Here is an 18671-nt window from a genome sequence, read left to right on the forward strand (position 1 = left end):
TAATTACAATTAAATAAATATTCATTATCAATTTAATTTCATTTAAGACTTCTGTGTTTTGACAACTCAGAATAATAATATTTCAATTATATTTTTTTATTTATTATTTAAAAATATAATATATATATATATATATATATATATATTATTAAAATTTATTGTAAGGGGTGTATTTTTTTTGACAATTGTGAAATTTGACCGTGTTCAATGGCTTGTTTGTTTTCAACAACGAAAACGTGAAAAAAAAAACTGTACAATGCTTTCTTCAGTTTCCTCTATCACCCAAAGTCTTATCCTAATATGTATCCCACATAATTTTTCATGCATTTTTTTGCTCTCCTTTGAAAAAAATAATAATAAATACAGTGAATTAATTAAACAATTAATGAATTAATTCCACAATTAATGAATTAGTTATTTTAATATAAAAAATTAGAAGATAAAATAAAAAGAGTGTAAAAATGAAAAAAAGGGAAAAAAAGTGATGAGAGAGAATTTGTTTGGCCACAAGAGATCCTTTTGTTGTTCATCTTCTAGAGACTGAGCACTGGGCACTCACACACAGAGGTACCCCCACCCCCTCGTGCGCTCCTCCTCTCTTCTATTAATACCCTCTCACTCTCTCTCTTTCTCTCTCTCTCTAACAATTCAAAACGGTTTCGTTGGGTTTATATCCACAACACTTTTTTTCTTTTCTCTACTTGTTCTGTTACGACAATGGTTTCTCTGCCAACACTCCTCTTATTAATCGCCGCCTTCGCCGCCGCGATGTTCCTCCGCCGCGCGTTGAACCGTCGGAAGTTTCGGCTGCCGCCGGGGAGCTACGGCCTTCCGTTCATCGGCGAGACTTTGCAGCTGATATCCGCGTACAAGAGTTCCAATCCGGAGCCGTTCATGGACGAGCGCGTGAGGCGCTACGGGTCGATCTTCACGACGCACGTTTTCGGCGAGCCGACGGTGTTCTCGGCGGACCCGGAGCTGAACCGGTTCATTCTGCAGAACGAAGGGAAGCTGTTGGATTGCAGTTATCCCGGTTCCATATCGAACCTGCTTGGAAAACACTCTCTTCTGTTGATGAAAGGCGCTCTCCACAAGAGAATGCACTCGCTCACCATGAGCTTCGCCAACTCCTCCATCATCAAGGATCACCTTCTCCACCATATCGACCGCCTCATCGGCCTCAACCTCGATACCTGGTCCGATCGTGTTACTCTCATGGACCAGGCAAAAAAGGTTAAATACTTATAACGAAACATAAGAATATAAAATAATATTATAAGTTTTTTACATAAACCAACTTGCATATTTTAAGTTTTGTACAAGTTTTGTCACTTGGGTATTTGGGTGGACTTTTTTAAGTTGTTGATGCTGTTAGTAACCCATGCTGTTTTAGTGTTTTGTGGTTTCCTTGTGAGAATTGAAGTTTTATTCGACTTTTGAAATTAGTTTTTTCACATTTGAATTATCGAGGTTTTAAATTTCTGTCGTGATCACAGTTATGTGGCGTTTATTCTACAGTATGGATTAGTCCAAGGTTTTAAATATGGTTGTGGTCGCGGTTTCTTTGCATTTATTGATTTTGCAGAAAATATGCGATCACAATAGTTGTAGTCGTGGATATTTCAAGAATATTATGTTTGTGTAGCGCTTTTTATGACTTTGTGGATTACGAAGGTGAAATTTTGAATTCTGATTAGACAAAGTGTTATTAATAGTGTTTTAACTTTCCCAAATCATTACGGGCAATGGCATACGTATGTGTGTTGCTGAATCAACTCAGCATGTCTCGGGCGAGTTTGGCTAGTTGACTCATCATCATAATGTATCATAAGGGGGCTGTGAGTGAGAGAAAAGTGGTGGACCAGGACTGGGTTTCTGCACCTCAATTTCTCTGATTTTATTATCTAAATCTAGTTTTGTTTGTTTACTTTTAGTTGAAAGCTAATTAGCGACTTTTGTGTATGTGTCTAACCAGCACTGGAAAGTTTTAAAGCTTTCTCTCTCATGTCTCTGTTTGAGTATTTTTTTTCTTTTTTTTTTGTTTTGCTTTATTTAATTTTGGTTTAATTGGAGAAAGTTGTCTCTAATTAATTGAGTAATAGGGGCGTGTTAGCATGTGATAGCGATGTGCGTGATGGAAATGGGGACGGTGACTCAGATTCCATGGTTCGGTACAATGTGTCCAATTTCCTTGCACATGAGCCTTTGCATCACACGTTAATTTAAACGAAAAAGGTTTTCTTCGGCTACAAAGGATAATAATCACGACTGCATATTAAACGTTTGGTCATCATCATGTAGGGTGAGCATGCACATGTATGAAGATGTTTGTATGTATGATATAAGACATGTGGAAAAGGAGGGGTTGTTTGCCTTTTAGTAATTCCTTTTCAACTACTCATGTTTTTATTCCCCAAATTGCTAACAATGTTTGTGCAATGATGATGCGAGTGATTATGGATAATTGTTTTGACAACAGTACTTCTGCAGATTACGTTTGAGCTAACAGTGAAGCAGTTGATGAGCTTTGACCCTGATGAATGGACTGAGAGTTTGAGGAAAGAGTATGTTCTTGTCATTGAAGGTTTCTTCACTCTCCCTTTACCTCTCTTCTCCACCACATACCGCAGAGCCATCAAGGTGCATGCAACTAAATTTCCCTCTCCTTCAATACGTTTCATGGGTTAATAACATTATTTAGTTATAATTATATAAATTATGTGGGGTGTGAATAACGTGGCACGTGATTAGTGAATATGAATTGATTTTGCAGGCAAGAACAAAGGTGGCAGAGGCACTAACGTTGGTAGTGAGGCAGAGGAGAGAAGAGTATAATGAAGGGAAAGAGAAAAAGAGTGACATGCTAGGGGCACTATTGGCCTCTGGTGACCACTTTTCCGACGAGCAAATAGTGGATTTTTTGTTGGCTTTGCTCGTCGCCGGTTACGAGACCACCTCTACCATAATGACTCTTGCAGTCAAGTTCCTCACTGAGACTCCTCTGGCCCTGGCACAGCTCAAGGTACGTAGCAAACCTAAGCAAGCACTATAGTACTGTGCCTTATTTATTTATATGATCATGAGAATATTCTTTATATGTGACAAATTAAAGTTTGTTTACGTAGAACATGATTCCCAAAATTAGTGGTCTACCTCACAAAAACCTATCACCTAGCTATCTTATTTACTTTGCTTAATTTTTAAGAATTTGTGTCTTTATTATAATTCTGGAATTTTTATGATATGATTTCATTTGGGCATTCTGGACCGAATGGTTGTAGCTGCAAGCAACCCCACCACCCTGTCTATGTCCATGACCACCACCACTCCACCGCCACTCCACCGTGTGGTGTGCTTCCGTTGGAACCTCGTTTTCGTTATCTGATCCTTTATACTCATTGTCTCCACCTCGACCCGACTTAATTCTGAAAAGGAATTATTTTTATACGTTGAATTTTAAATATATATATATATATATATATATAGTATTATACTATTATGTGTCTTCTAATTTTAAATAACTTGAACGTACATTTATTAAAAAAACGTTATTAGATGGAAAGATGAAAGTAAAAATAAGAAACTATATACTCATTTTATTGAAAAACGTTATTTTTATTTTATTTTATTCTGCACTAATCTTAAAAATATAAAAGAAAAAGAATGAAGTAGTAAAAAAATTCGTTCATCATACTTCTGACTATTATGACAATCATTAGGAAACCAAATTTTGTTAAGTTGTTTATAAAAAATGGTTAATTCTAGTAATCTAAATTTGGACAAGTATGACTATGAAGTGGTAATTAATGTAGGATTCCTTTTTTTGTTTTCCCTAGGACACTGCCAGACACAGGAAAAGATTTTATGTCTGGTTTTGTTGTTTTGTGCACGTTAAATTAATACTCAATTCAACTGAATTCAAACCCTGTAGTTAAAGCCTGACTCCTTAAAATTATCACCGTAGTTAATATGGTTGAAAACTTGAGACCAATCACGCTTGTCATGTCTGAGAGCAGACACAAAAGAGGGGGGAGGAATATGGGCAGGTTTTAGTGGTCAGATTGAGATGGTGATCTATCTAGGGTCATTTCACCATTGACTCCATATATTCATTTCACCAATCAATGATTCTTGCTCACCGCCCGTGTCCAAGTCTTTTGTCATTTTATGACATGATCCATATCATACTAACTTCACATCGCAACAAAATCCCAACACAAGTGCTTTCAAATAATTGGATCTTCTAAATATATTAAAAAGATTTTGATTCTTATATACGTACAGAGATAATGTTTCATTAGAAAAGAAAAATATTAATAGCCAGGATTTGATTTAATAGGGGAAATAAATGATGGTGTGAAAACGTAATAGAAAAGTAGACAAGAAAAAAAAGTCATAGGAGACACTGGTGGAACCAAGAGGCAAAATTATTACATTCAAAGCTCACGCTTGGTGTTGGTCTTTTTGACCTGATCACGGCTGTGTGGTGTGGAAAGACGGAAAGGCCCTTGCCACCGTGCGTCTGCATCATCTGCTGCACTCTGCAGAAAGTACTTTTTGTGTTTGCAGAACTTGTTTTGCCGCGGACTTATCTCCTTGGACCTCTCGGTCCCATGGCCGTGCATGGGAAGTCGTGTGGCTCTAATTTCAATGACTATTTATGATCACACGATCGCAATTAAGTGAAAGGTGACAGTGTCATATTAGTCCCAAACCCCACGTGGTGGATGAGTATAACTTTGAATCCTTCAACTATTTGTAATGGCAGTAAATCTTTTTAGATTTAAACTGGTATCAGCATGTTAATCAGGATAAATTGTTCCTTAATCTCAAATTAGTGTATGTTCATACTGTAGACCCATCTATAAACGACTTATAACAGTGATTTTTAATGTTGGCGTTAATAAAACTCAATTAACATATAATATAACTGTGACTGTGAATGACACTTTTTAGACTTTGATTGTGTTATTTACAGGAAGAACATGACCAAATCAGAGCAAGGAGTGACCCAGGGGCACCACTGGAATGGACGGATTACAAGTCAATGGTTTTTACCCAATGTGTAAGTATACAGTATACATGTGTAACTCAATGCTCAATGTTTCATAACATTAACAGTGAGGATGTGGAGCAACAGCTACTATTGATTTTGTCGGTGCTTTTAATCATGCCCTTTCCTTGTTTTTTAATCATTTGTGCAATACAGGTTGTGAATGAGACCTTGAGGGTGGCTAACATAATTGGTGGGATATTTAGAAGAGCAACAACAGACATCAACATAAAAGGTAACCCACAACAAAAAGGTTGTAAAATTTAGACTTATGAGAAAGTGCACATTGCAATTTACTCACAACAAATTTTGAATGCTTCACTTGTAATAGGTTACACTATTCCTAAGGGATGGAAGGTCTTTGCATCATTTCGTGCTGTACATCTGAATCCTGAATATTACAAAGATGCACGCACCTTCAATCCCTGGAGATGGCAGGTACTTCAGTCCTTATTACTAAGTTCAGTCTCCAATAAATTTTTATTCTTGTCACTTACCAGTGAGTGCTCAAAATTTATCAGAGTAACTCATCAGAAGCAGCAAACCCGGGGAATGTTTATACACCTTTTGGGGGAGGGCCACGGTTGTGCCCTGGTTATGAGCTAGCCAGAGTTGTACTTTCTGTCTTCCTTCACCGCATTGTCACCCGCTTTAGGTACAAACATTTTGTATAGTTACTATGCATATGTTAATTATGGTGCATAATTTTAATCTGTCACTAATCTCGTGCTTTCAATTCATGGCAGTTGGGTTCCTGCCGAGGAAGATAAGTTGGTGTTTTTCCCAACAACTAGGACGCAGAAGAGGTATCCCATTATTGTGAAGCATAGAAGTGCAAACCATGTATAGCAACATCAAAACTAAGAGCATAACAGATAGAGAAGGCACAGAGCAAGCTCAGCGTAGATCAATTTAATAAGTTCATGTTCATCATATATGAATAAATAATTAAAATTATATTTCACTTTAGCAATTCATGTATGATTTTAGTTAGTTCTTCTCTCAGAAAACTTTGCAAGAAATTTAGCACTATTCAACTTTATTTAAAAGGTATTGTTGGATAAAATAAAGACACAAATAGTTCGATTCAACTTAATTTAATCATATCCTGCAGAGGTTTCATCGATACCAGAGGTATCAAAATAAAAAGAAAAGTATCATGAAGATCACTCATCAATACATGTAAGAGAACTAAAAAAAATGGAACTATATTTGATTTATAATATAATGACAGCAGTTTATGATTTCTATCCCATGTGTCGAGCAATAATAAATGACATTTTTTGTAAAATTTTTACTACAATAATCTTACCCTTTTAATAAATATATTATTTTTTAAAACAATTTGAAAGATTATTTTGAGAATAAAATTGAAATACAAATGTTTATTGAAATTTATTCAAATGATAACAAAATTATATTTGAAATTTACACAGTTTTCATTCTTTCAATTGCTTTCTAACACGATAATACAACATTGCAAGAGCGCTCTTATACTGGGCCAAACAAAAAAGGCCTTAGCGTGCTAATTTATAGACAGGGACAAAACAGACAAAAGCGATTTATTCTTGTACCCTGTGATTTCTTTCTGCACAAAAGTATAATAAGAATCTATTTCGGATTATATAATTTTAGAATACAAATTTTTAAATTTATGATCAAGAATATACAATTGGAAATATAAAATTTTTATTTTCAGAAAAAAAAACACAAATTTTAAATCTTAATCCTAAAAATCTCCACATTCCAATTTTATTTTTTTAAAAAGTTTAATAAAAAATATTAAAGGTTAGTTTAAATATTTTTAAAATATGAGGGTGCAGCAAGGAATGCACGAGATGCAAGAAGAATTTCCACAAACAAATCTGTGAATTAAATAAATAAAACTTTGTGAATGGCCTGCTATGTTTTATGAATTGCAACGTTAATGGAAAGGTATTGGACCTGTACGTCTTTGAAGACTAATCCACTGAAAATAAACAGAAGGGCATCTTTATATAAATTTATCCATAAATACTTTTCTCAGAAAAAAAAACAAAATATTTTTTAAAGTTAAATCTAATTAATAACAATTAGTTTATGCACCAATTATTTAGTTTTAAGAAAATCCATTTAAACTTTTTTGGAAAGGATTAATTTATTCAGAAAGGTATAAAGGCAATGTTTCCAATTTTGGCATTATTTAGGAATCATTACATCCGTTGTTCTGACCAATCTGTTAGTCTGACATAATTTAAAAATCGAGATTAAAAATAATTTATATTTTTTTCCATAATTTTGTGAAACTTTATTTTAAAATCAAAGCACTTCAAATCTAGTAAGTTATCCTAACAAGTCTGTCTTGTAGACTTGATATTGAAGCAGTTATAATTTATTCTATACTGAACATTGAAAACTACTCTGCCTTATTTATTGAAAAGGACTCTTTTGCACTTAGAATTAGAATTGCCAGTGTGTTTTACTATTCGAGTTTGTGTCATCATTTTTCAAGAACTTATGAAAAGTTTGGAAGTTTTTTATTCAGAAATTTCTTATTACTTAATTTCTAAAAACAGAACGGGTGTATTCATCAGCAATTTCAGTTACAGCTAGACTGTAAAATAATAGAACTAAACAAAGACTGTCTAGAAGAATAAAACTAAACCAAACCAAAACAAAACTAAAGTGCATTAAAAAATTGAACTGGTTTAAAATATCCAAACCAAACTACTCCAGTCCAGATTTTAAAATTGAATTTTCATTAAATTAAACTGTTCAAACTTAATTGTACTTTGTGTAATTAAAAAATATATAAAAAAAAAACTGTTCTAAGATAAGATATATGTTTAAAATAGTTCGCCAATTTAGATTGTTCAACCAATTTTAATAATCCAGTTAAATTCAATTGGTCCGAATTACTTAATTCAGTTAGTTCTGTTTAATTCATCCATTTTACTCACTCCTTCCTAATGACAATGATGTTGATTATGCATGATATTTAACTTTTTTTTCTCTTGGTTTTACACTAATATATATAGCCAGGGATTTTCACCAAGGTATGTTATGGACCCCTTTGCAGCTCATACAGTAAACAAATTCAAGTACATGATTTTTTGGACAACTCTAATTTCAATGAAGGCAACTGAAAAGCCGGTCTCTTGCATGTTCCATTCAACTAAGAATGGAAATACCATGGTTTCTTGGCATTTCTTCTCTGACAATGACATGTTGATAAGGGGGGTTCGGTGAAGTGTACAACAAAGTTGGCTACCTTCTTTTTCCTATTGGTGTTGACATGAATGTATTTTCCAATGTAAATATGTTAACTTCACTCCCAAATTTTGGCGAGACAATTGGAGGTGACTATACTAGTGGAGTGCACACAACAGGATCATAATTCAAACCTCACAAGTCCGGATAAGAAAGCAAATACCATAGGAAGGTTTTAGACCAAAGGCAGACTTGATTCTCTGCCGCTGCTTCTTTCTTTGTTTCTCAATGTAGACTCCACGAGTTTAACTTTCTTTGAATTCTCAGTATTTACAAGTGAGAGTTTTTCAAGAGATGATTTGAGCATGGATATCTGATTGTCTCCAGCATGAGTTTTCTTCCCAGCTGTTTTCTGTTGCTGATTAGCTTTCGAAGCTTGCAAGTGCCTTCTCAGCCTTGCACTTAGTGCATCAACAGAAGAATGCAAAGCATCCAACTCAACTTCCTTAAAGCGGTCTGGAAAAAAAGGAGTGATTTAGTGCTTTTGAAAAAAATTCTCAGTAGATAGAAATGACCAAAGATGATGATGCAGAATGGGGAATGGTGTATCAGGAAAAGAAAAGAGACAGCTAGAGAATAAATATGTCTAGATTCAGGCAGAGCTCTTCTTAAAAGCATACTATTATTGCTTTTATATGTATACACTTCTATAACAACTTGTAAAAAATGAAAACAAGAAAGTAAAATGAATAGAACATCTATAAACTAAAATCAACTTGTGCAATTAACTTGTATCTAAACTGTTTTAGAACTTACAATACATAAGCTGATTTTAGTCTATGAGAAAAACTTCATTCATTTTATCTTTTTTTTTCTTCTAGAAGTATTAATAAAAATGTTTATTTGATCCGGATTTAAATATGAATCTTTGAGAAAAGGTATTCAAAAATTTCATTAACAGACAAATAGTATAAGTAAGGGATCGAACATCCATTACCAAGCTCTGATTTAAACTGCCGCTCTGCTCTGGACAGTGGTTTTTTGTGAGCACAAGGCATGTTCCTTAATTGTTGCAAGCGCTCTTCCAAAGAATTGTGCATTTGAATAGCACGATCTAACCTTTTCTTTAATATAGCCTCTTTCTCCTCACCGTTCAAAAGTTTCTGTTGTGCATCGCCTAAACGAGAATGTTGGTCATTAATGATTTTCTTCAACTGAGGTGCGTGATGCTTGAGCTCCAAGTACACCTATTATGACAAAATGCAATGGAAGAGATCCAACAGTTATTATAAAAATCATAGCTGATTTTAGAAACCCATTCATTTAGCGTACATAGCACATAGAATAAAGAACTAATGAATCAAATTTTAATGAACTGCGTCAATTCACAGAATAACATACAATGTCTAATTTTTTCTAAAGCGATCTTATCATGCAAATATATTGCACAAGTAGTCATAAAAAACTTTCATCTGATAACATTTATTAATGACTCTTGGCCTAAAATTATTACTTCAGTTTTGGCCAAAATTTGAGAATACTACTGAATGAGCAAATATGATTAATAAACAAGATCAGAATAAGGACTCGGATAAATCAGAATCAAGCATAAAAGGCTGGGACACTATGGTAGTCATACCTTATGTCCATACTCCACATAAGTTTCATGAAACAGCTTGAAATACTGATGTAATGTTGATCGACCTTCAATTGAATCAGCTGCAACAGAACGCAAACTTGGAGAGGCATGGGGAACAAGTACCTCCTTGGGTCCACTAAGTAGTTCTTTGCTAATTATTGTTGGTATATCTCTCTCCTTTGATTCCCCCTCTGATGAAATGGGTTTCTTCTCCAAATCAATGCTTACTGGAAGCAAGAGGTTCCAACTTTTCATCTCAAGCACAACACACTCAAGAGAAAGTGTAATAGCTACAATCCATGAATATCCAAATGAATCTGATAAAGACGCAAAGCCACAAATTGAGGGCTCTGAGGTGTATCGACTCTGGCAAGTATTTAACACAGGGTGCACAGACGGTGTTTTCATTGTATCATCCTTGCCATTTGACTGACTAGTAAATGGAAGAAAATGTAAAACTATTGAGTCAATCCCTCCATCATGAAGGGAATATATTCTTTCTGGCATAAGCATATCAATGAACAAAGAAATATTATAACCACTTTCTGCTCTTCGTGGCAGAGCCAAATCAACAATAGCCAGTCTCAGTAAAGGGGGTGGATTACCCAACCAGGCATTATGATCAACCTTCCCCAGACTACTGCAGGTAATTGACTCACAAATCATAGCAAGGCCAAGAATTTGGTCATGGGAATCAACACGAAGACGAGGCGGACTACCAACACACCAGACAGGTTGGATCTCATCGGCTAGAGCATCTATCTGCAATTGCCCACCACTCCAGGCAGTCACCAAAATAGAGTCTTTACTGACTAAATTGTACAGAAAACTAACTGCACGACCTTCACATTCTGCACTACAACCAAATGAATCTTCATTTCCATCCTGACCTACTCTTCGCAGAGGTCCCTACAAATTCAAAACATAACATAAAATCATATTGCATAACACTGCAACTGATGGAATGGAACAATCTGACAGGCACTTTTCCATCAATTGATAACACAGCCGACAAAAGTCTAGTTTAGACTATATGTATACCTGCAAGACAAGAGATGCATCAAATAAAGAATAAGCATGAGCTCTTAGCAAGGACAGACTGTCTCCTTCAGTGTCTTGGTTCTGTAACTCAGGAAATGTTGCTTCTAACCAGGAGATTGCCAACTTTGAATTACTTGCAGCAACAGAGTTGGCTGATATTATTCCAAATGTGTGAGCATCATTATATATTTCTACCAAGGACTCACATTTGAAGAGACTGTGGAGAAGCAGAGAAAAAATAAAAAAATATGAGTAGGGTACAAACATTATATATAAATAACTCTATCTAGATGATATCAAGATTTATTATGGGTAAACAGCTTATCAATAGTTGAAGAGGAAATAAGGTTAATTTTTTTCATATTATTTATACAAGTGCTTATGTCGTTATAAATGCCTTTTCCAAACATAACCATAATCCAGGAAGTACTGGTGACATTTCTGCAGTAAGAGAGACAGATGAAATAAGAGCAATAAAATACCTTCCAAATGGAACAATGGGGCAGAGTACATAGATAGCCCCATTACTGAACAAAATAAAAACCTGTTAAGTAGCACAATAAATAAAATGTTTAAAACTAATTAAAGAAATGCAGTAGTAGATAATGTAAAATGGGCAAAAAAGAATATTTAGAAACCGTTAAATAAAAATAACACCAGAACTTACACTAAACCTGTCCCATAAGTGGTCACCCCCAAAAGAAAAATCAACTGGGCACACTGATGAGGCATTTCTAGATCTACCCGGCTCAACAGGCTGTAAATAATATTCTTGCTCTGGTTGCAAAGGATCCACAGCCAGGTTGAAAAGTCTACAAAGATGAGTTTGCAATTAGAGGGAAACATGACAACATAACTCACAGTTAAATAATGTCTTATCCAACCAAGAAAGAACAGATATACACAAAATAAATAAATAAATAAATGGCATCAGTACGACATGTTGGTGTTAAAACAAGTACATGACTATTATATGACTACGGGACATATTATGCACACGAAAATAATTCAATCAAAATCCAAGAGAATGAAATTTCAAACGTAATTATAAAATTTAACTATTAGATATAAGGGTGAACAAAATTAGGACCCAGACTTAAAAACAAATGGCTCGATGGAATTTTTTATTTTCTGGTGAAAATGGGATGGGAGCCCATATCAGCAAGGCTTGTTAAGTTGTTATTCTCATACTAATGTAGATAATAACATTAGAAAGACTACAGGATTTGCCATAAAAAAAAATTAACCTATTACAATATCAAACTGATATATTTATTCCCTTGTAGAATTGTAGCCTTTCATTTTCTAAATCTCAGCATTGCATTTGAAGCCATTCCAAAAGCAATATCTTTTCAGTTCAGTCTAGCATAAACCAAGATGACCCATTGAATAACCAAAATCCATGTTTTATAAGTCACACCACACCACTGCAAATAATATTGATTATCCTACATCATTATAAAAAAAGCTTACCTGAAAACTGAGTCAGAAGAAAGAATTCCCAAATGAGTATCACTGTAAGGGTGCCATAATACTTGTAACACCCGAATATCATTGCCACCAGTGGAATGTGCATGAGAACCAACAGTAATAGTCCTGCAACAAGATGTCAAGAAAAAAAAAGGGTTAAAAATTCTATGATGGTAAGGAAAAGCTCATAACTCCAGCAACATAAAAAAAAAATGCACACACCCATTACAGAGTATTGATACGCTGAGAAACCTGAATAGTGTATATACCTAATAGACGCTCTTCCCTTCTCTCTATCTCCCTTTTCATCATATCATACCTACATTTCTTTCCCTTCTATCTCTATCCCTCTCTTGGTATCTAGCTCAAGCAGCACATACATGTCCCTCAATCATTTTTCCTATAATTTATAACCATAACCTTCTTCCTATGCAATGCAACTCGGGAATAAACTTGAAAATCCTATAAACATAACTCGAAAACAATTTATTTCAATAAAAAAACAATAAATATTTAAGAAACAACTGAGATTATCCAGTAGCAGAGAAAAAGCATATTATAGTAGTAAGTTCAACTTGCAATTGTACCTGCAAATCAAGTTCACATCCTTCTTAGATGCGCGTCCGTAGAGATACATGACAGAGAGCGTTTCGGAACCGAAAAGGAGTATTGCTGTTCCTTTCCTGTTGATGGAGATTTTGTGGACGTCGAAATCGAGCACCGCGTCCGCTTGCAACACCTGTTTCAAATTCAATAACGAATTAGCATATCATTGCATTCCGTTTGTACGAAAATCTAAATGCGAGAGAGAGAGAGAGACCTTCGAGGGCGAAGAGGCGAGGACGGAAGAGGGATCGGGGTCGCCAAGTCGGAGAGAGAGGCGGTGGAGGAAGCGGTTGTTGGCGTCCCAGAAGTAGAGGCGCGAGGCTCCGTCCCAGGCCAGGAGATTCCGGTAAGCGGCAATGTTGGCGCCGCCGTGTGCGGTGAAGAGAGGATGCTTGGGAAGCGGGACCCACTCGACTTCGTCTTTGGGAGTTTGGGAGTGGCTTGGGCTCGGCTCCGAGCTCGGCTCCAACGTGATTCTCATGGTTGTTGCTGCTTTGTGCTTTGTGCTTCGTTCTTTCTTCCTTCGAGTTTCACTTTCGCAGTTCGAACCCTTGCTGTTTTTCTTTCCGGCGGGGTGCTTCCTCGATGCGTAAGAACGACGTCGTACTCGCTCTTTGTTTTTTAAAATTTTGAACACTTTTTTTTTGTTTGCCCTCTTTTCTTACTGGACTGAAGAGGCCCAAAAGGCCGCATGAGCTTTGGATGATTTTCATGGTACTTCTTTTTGCAGTCCTACATTTTTTAAAATATCAAAATTAGTCTTATCATTTTTATTTGAAAAGACATCGTTGTGAGGTTTAGAAAAAATTGGGTTTTGTGGCATTTATGGATTGATAGATTTGAAATTCATTTGTTTTTATTTATGGATTAGTGAATCCAAAATACATTTTTCTTGACTTATGAATTGGTGAATTTATAATACATTTTTAAATTTTGATGTTTGATTTTGGTTTTTAATAATATGTTGGAATTTTATGTAGGAAATTACAATCAAACATGATCGTCATCACAATAGGAGCTTGCTTGCCTGGTAAATTATTTTCATTATTGTGTTATCATTGTTTTTTATTTAAAATATTCAAGTTCTTAACTTAATTTCAATGAATATATATTTAGGATGAAACTCATAATAATATATTGCAGTTAGCTTGTGACATCATGGATAAGAAGTCATTTCACATGCTCTAAGACATATGCGAAAGAGACATAATTATAGTTCTTAGACAATTTTCAATGTAGTTAGGTTTTGTAAAATTAGGTTTTGTATTTTTAAATTTGACTATGATTTTATACATAATTTTTTATCATTAATATATTATATATTATCAATATTTATTGTGTTTGTTTTAAGTGAGTATTGTTCTTATTAAAAAAAATATTTGCATTAAATAAATTATTTATATTTAAAATAAAAAATGACTCTTTAAAACAAATTAATTGCATTCATAATTAATTCAAAAATAATAAAAAATCCAAAAATGATATATTCGATAAGGTAACGAAACATATATTGTTATTTCGTATATTAAACTTTTTCAGATTGTATAATTTAAAAATATTTTAAAATTATGTAATTCATGAATATTTCGGATAATTTGATTTAGGATATAGTTTTATTTTTTAGTTGTTATAACAAACACACTTTGATATTATTATTTTTTTATGGTGTAGGAGTGGTAGATGAAAGTTGGGTGCAATGTATTAAAAATAATAATGGTGTTTGAGATTCAGATTCTAAAACATCTAATTTTGAGTTCAATTTAAAAATCATATACAAAAAAATAAAACGAGAGAGTTGTAACTTTAACGTATGACAATATTCCAATAAATAAGTTTCTCACTTACCGAATAATATACAATACATTGCTGAAATTCCTCTTTCATATTTATATGTACGAAAAATATTCCAATGTGTGAAGAGAACCTTTCAGACAAACTTTATTCCTCTCTAAAAACAAAAAATATTGAAAAGATTAACCCAGAGCAATATATTTAAACTCAAGTGACACAAGTATTATAAATAAATGTTTACTAAATGAGCTGAAAAGCCATTTTCACATTCCCTTAAAGTTATGTAGTAAAATACTAACAAGAACACTAATACAACACAAAACGAATATAGTATAATCTCTAAAATGCAGGATATGGAAACATTAAATTTATATAAATTGACAATAAAAAATTATGTGTATAAATATGTTTCAATTTTTTTTTAGCAGAAAGATATTTCTTATTGCTGGTTAAAAAAGATTTGTTCCTTATTTTTATAAAATAAGCTTTAGGTTTTAGAAAATTAATGTATTTCTCTTTTTTAAAATTGTATTAAAATTGTCAGAAATCCAACAATTTTTTTTAATTTAAACACTTTATCGATACATGTCTTACAACTGTCCGTGTCCGATATATGTTACACAAGTATCAGTTTTCAATACATGTGTGCATGAGCAGATTTTAAACTATATAAAGTTTATTCACCTCATTTTTCTTCGAATAAAAACTGTTATGATCATTTTAACATAAATTTTTATTAAAAAGTGTTTATATATATTCACAATAAGATATACAGGAAATAATTCCAAAGGAAGAATATAAATAAGAAAAGAAAATAGATACATATAAATGGCTAAAGATGAAGCTCTATTACATATACCGATTATAATTATACCTAAACACCATTCAACAACTTTATGTATCCTGGTAGCAGTAAACTGACAGTATCCGAGGTTAGAAAGTTAGGTGCCAAAGTTGCTAGCATCCTTTGGATAAACCTGACATAACAGAAAAAAAAAAAAAACATTTAGGATTTTTTTAATTTCGCTAATCACTGTTTAATTTTACCAAAAAAAGTAATTAAAAATAATTACCGTAGCAACTCTTGACCCTCGCAAAACATATATGATATTTACTTAGATCTTCGAGCGGCACAGTAGTTCATTTGATTCGTTCTTCCTGAAGAATCTTGAGATACCTGGGATACCCATTTTTGCAAGCTGAAATCTGTAGATATCAAAAGTGGAACACGATTAAATGTCTTCATCGTTTTGTTTCTGTTTCTTCAGATAAACATGTAAAAATATGAGAATAATTGTTTTTTTTTTTATTATTATTATTACATATGGTATGAGGTAAGCACGTGGGAATAACTTGTTTATGTCGTGTGACTAGGTGAGAGAAAGCTGTCTATCAGCAACAGTTGTTAGTAGTGGGGAACCCTCAACTTGCAGGGTGCCAACAGTGAAGGCCATGATCTTAGGTAAGAAAATAAATAATACTAATATTTTTTAACGATTAAACATATCTCTGCATACGCACATGATCAAATACATATCTAGATATTTCTAAACTATATTATATTATATTATCGACTTTGGTTATTTTAAGGCTCAAGGAGATTTCAAAAGAGGATTCATATCTGTGAGACCAAGTCTTATTTGAATCAAGTATAAGAAACAAAAAGTTTTTTGGTAAATTTTTGTTAGGATTCAAGCATTTGGAAGAATAATTTGCATAGACGATATATGAGGAGTCCAACATCCCCATATGACCCACTTTCTGCCCAATTTTTCCAACCAGCTCAATTTGGCTGTTTGGAGAAGTCAATGAACTATGTTGCCAAAGCTGAAAATAAAATAAAATGCATGACTTAATTTGAATTTTGCTTTTCTGCATTCAATAGGAGTTGTCAACAAACCAAACCATTGACCTTCCAGAGAGGCAGGGAAAATCAAAACCAACCCTTATATACTTTTCTGTGTAGGAAAAGTTTTAGAGCAGAAGATAATTCTAAACCATCAATTAATACACTAATAACATACCATAATTGTTCTTCTACTGTACTAAGGTCAATAATAAATAATGCACTCACTGAAGTTTCCTTGATCATAAAAAACGGTACTTAGTGGGTCCTTCCCACCACACAAAAATTCTCTCCGTGTAAACCCCGCGTCACCAAAAACGATTAAGAAAGAGGAATTAGCTTGAATTTTCACTAGCAAAAGGATACGAATTTCCAAAAGCACAGCGTTTTGCAAAACTATCTTGTTCCACTAACACACGCAATAATTTTAATTTTAAAGTTGAATTTAGCTTTGGTGGAAAGGAAAATAGCGTGTGCAAGGGGAGGAGACACTTACAGCTTCAATGTCAATTTTGTAGACCAAAAGCTTTCTTCTTTCCCTGCAACTTGTTCTGTAGGCCACGACAACATGCCCCACGGCCAACGCACAAGAGCACACGAACAGAGCTATTTCGGTTCCTCCAACATGCCCACTTCGATCTAACCCCCAAACACTGAAGATGTAAACAGCCTTCAACGACACAAACATCAGAGACAAAACAGAACACATGGTCGTAATCCCCAAATAAGGTCCGTGCGAAAGCCTTGGTCCATCACACAAACTATAAACACCTGAAAGAAAAGTTAACAACCCATTAAACAACCTTCAAAAGGGTCATCGAAAATCACTACAAAACTTCACCTTGATTAAAAAAAATTGGTCACTATGATCACTGGTAATGATATTTTTTTTCAAGAAAAAAATACATATAAAATGTTTGGTGGGTAATTATAGTTCTTGTAGTGTGTGTACTTACAGAAGATGATGAAGGATCGTATTATGGAGATAAGGGGAATATCAATGAGGGAGGATCGGAAATCGTAGTGGTGGAAATGGGAAGCGAGATTTTCCAAGGAGAAAGAGGAGGGGGAAATGGTTGAGAGAAGAGCCGAAGGGAGGAGTGCATCGGCAATAACAAGGAGAACCGGGGCAGAGAACAGAAGAAGCGATATAACCATAGTGATCAAGAAGAACAGAGTCTTGAAGCCCCTCATTATTCTCTTGGATTTGTCTTCTTTTGAGGAGAAACCCATGGTGGATCCTGTGATTTGGTAGTGTTTCCCACTCATGGTGGCTGAGAGCTTGTAATATGTGGTTTTGTTGCAGAAAGGAAGAGTCTGTGATGTGTGTTGTTGTTGTGTTGTGATGACAAGGGGAACGAGGGAGAAGGGTTTAATTAAGAGGGTGAAACGAAGGAAGGTGCAGGCCAAGGTTACAAAGTTGACCGGACTTGTCCACTATTTGAGTGATGACAAATGCTAGGTTGGGACTTTACACGAACATGTAGAGGGACCCTGATCATACTCTTTCTCTCTCCAAACCAACGGCAATACCTAAAACCTTAACGCACAATTAACTTTATATCTATGTTTTCATGTTTTGTTTTTTTATTTTATTTTATTTGGTGAGGCTTATTCCCTGTGTATGCACCACCTACGAAATTCACTTCTACTTCTTCGACACGTGTCCCGTGATTGTTGCTGGTGCTTGTTGATGGGTGATGTACCACGTCATCCCATATGTAATATGTTTGTGCTGGGATTTGGGATAAAACATGAATCTTGAATCTTTATCATGTGAATTTTCTAAAAAAAGTTTTTTCTGCTATTTTCCGTATTAAAAACTTATCATCAAAGGCTTCCATAATGAGAGAGTGAAGGGTAAAGTATACACCCCCATTCTATTCTTTTTCATAAAAGTTATTATATTAGATATTATTATAAATTTAATATTTCAATTAAATAACAACAATTATTTATTATCACATTAAAAATATATTATTAAAAGAAAAAAAAATACAAGAATACATCCCATTTCATTTTATACAAGATTTAAA

At 34.2% G+C, this 18671-nt stretch overlaps 3 protein-coding genes across 5 annotated transcripts; 1 reads left to right on the plus strand and 2 right to left on the minus strand.

The window, feature by feature from the left end:
* The first annotated feature begins 412 nt into the window (after positions 1-412).
* On the plus strand, positions 413-6063 carry LOC137815043 (3beta,22alpha-dihydroxysteroid 3-dehydrogenase). 3 transcript variants are annotated; one of them, XM_068618064.2, is made up of 8 exons: positions 413-1233; positions 2491-2640; positions 2774-3022; positions 4979-5065; positions 5210-5288; positions 5385-5491; positions 5575-5708; positions 5800-6063. In XM_068618064.2, exons 1-8 carry the CDS (start codon positions 718-720, stop codon positions 5900-5902), a joined length of 1425 nt encoding a protein of 474 aa, XP_068474165.1. In that variant the 5' UTR covers positions 413-717; the 3' UTR covers positions 5903-6063. The 3 variants fall into 3 exon arrangements, with proteins under 3 accessions (XP_068474165.1, XP_090150563.1, XP_090150565.1); XM_090294437.1 differs by having other exon boundaries at positions 551-1233; positions 2480-2640; XM_090294439.1 differs by lacking the exon at positions 413-1233 and adding an exon at positions 1960-2302.
* Positions 6064-7999: 1936 nt separating this feature from the next.
* MOS7 (nuclear pore complex protein-like protein) lies at positions 8000-13628 on the minus strand. Its single transcript, XM_068618065.2, has 9 exons — positions 13213-13628; positions 12980-13131; positions 12396-12518; positions 11590-11734; positions 11405-11466; positions 10923-11139; positions 9882-10790; positions 9240-9489; positions 8000-8758 (listed from the first exon to the last, which is right to left on the minus strand). Exons 1-9 carry the CDS (start codon positions 13477-13479, stop codon positions 8478-8480), a joined length of 2406 nt encoding a protein of 801 aa, XP_068474166.2. The 5' UTR covers positions 13480-13628; the 3' UTR covers positions 8000-8477.
* A 1873-nt stretch (positions 13629-15501) lies between these two features.
* Positions 15502-18201, minus strand: LOC137815045 (uncharacterized). Its single transcript, XM_068618066.2, has 4 exons — positions 17592-18201; positions 17132-17406; positions 15863-15995; positions 15502-15766 (listed from the first exon to the last, which is right to left on the minus strand). The coding sequence occupies exons 1-3, from the start codon at positions 17902-17904 to the stop codon at positions 15930-15932; spliced, it is 654 nt and encodes a 217-aa protein (XP_068474167.1). The 5' UTR covers positions 17905-18201; the 3' UTR covers positions 15502-15766; positions 15863-15929.
* Positions 18202-18671: the final 470 nt, after the last annotated feature.

Source organism: Phaseolus vulgaris, chromosome 1, assembly GCF_051622355.1.
Source record: "Phaseolus vulgaris cultivar YP4 chromosome 1, ASM5162235v1, whole genome shotgun sequence".
NCBI lineage: Eukaryota > Viridiplantae > Streptophyta > Magnoliopsida > Fabales > Fabaceae > Phaseolus > Phaseolus vulgaris.

What these genes read in the sequence shown, in the direction of transcription:
- MOS7 (XM_068618065.2), bottom strand. Translation starts at nt 13,479, where the DNA reads ATGAGAATCACGTTGGAGCCGAGCTCGGAGCCGAGCCCAAGCCACTCC. An exon ending in TCGCCTCTTCGCCCTCGAAG is followed by an intron (nt 13,132 to 13,212) that starts GTCTCTCTCTCT and finishes AATTTGAAACAG; the next exon opens with GTGTTGCAAGCGGACGCGGT. An exon ending in ACTTATGGGACAGGTTTAGT is followed by an intron (nt 11,467 to 11,589) that starts GTAAGTTCTGGT and finishes GCTACTTAACAG; the next exon opens with GTTTTTATTTTGTTCAGTAA.
- LOC137815043 (XM_068618064.2), top strand. Translation starts at nt 718, where the DNA reads ATGGTTTCTCTGCCAACACTCCTCTTATTAATCGCCGCCTTCGCCGCC. An exon ending in TCATGGACCAGGCAAAAAAG is followed by an intron (nt 1,234 to 2,490) that starts GTTAAATACTTA and finishes GTACTTCTGCAG; the next exon opens with ATTACGTTTGAGCTAACAGT. An exon ending in CAATGGTTTTTACCCAATGT is followed by an intron (nt 5,066 to 5,209) that starts GTAAGTATACAG and finishes TGTGCAATACAG; the next exon opens with GTTGTGAATGAGACCTTGAG.
- LOC137815045 (XM_068618066.2), bottom strand. Translation starts at nt 17,904, where the DNA reads ATGAGTGGGAAACACTACCAAATCACAGGATCCACCATGGGTTTCTCC. An exon ending in ACGATCCTTCATCATCTTCT is followed by an intron (nt 17,407 to 17,591) that starts GTAAGTACACAC and finishes CTTTTCTTTCAG; the next exon opens with GTGTTTATAGTTTGTGTGAT. An exon ending in ACAAAATTGACATTGAAGCT is followed by an intron (nt 15,996 to 17,131) that starts GTAAGTGTCTCC and finishes TGATATCTACAG; the next exon opens with ATTTCAGCTTGCAAAAATGG.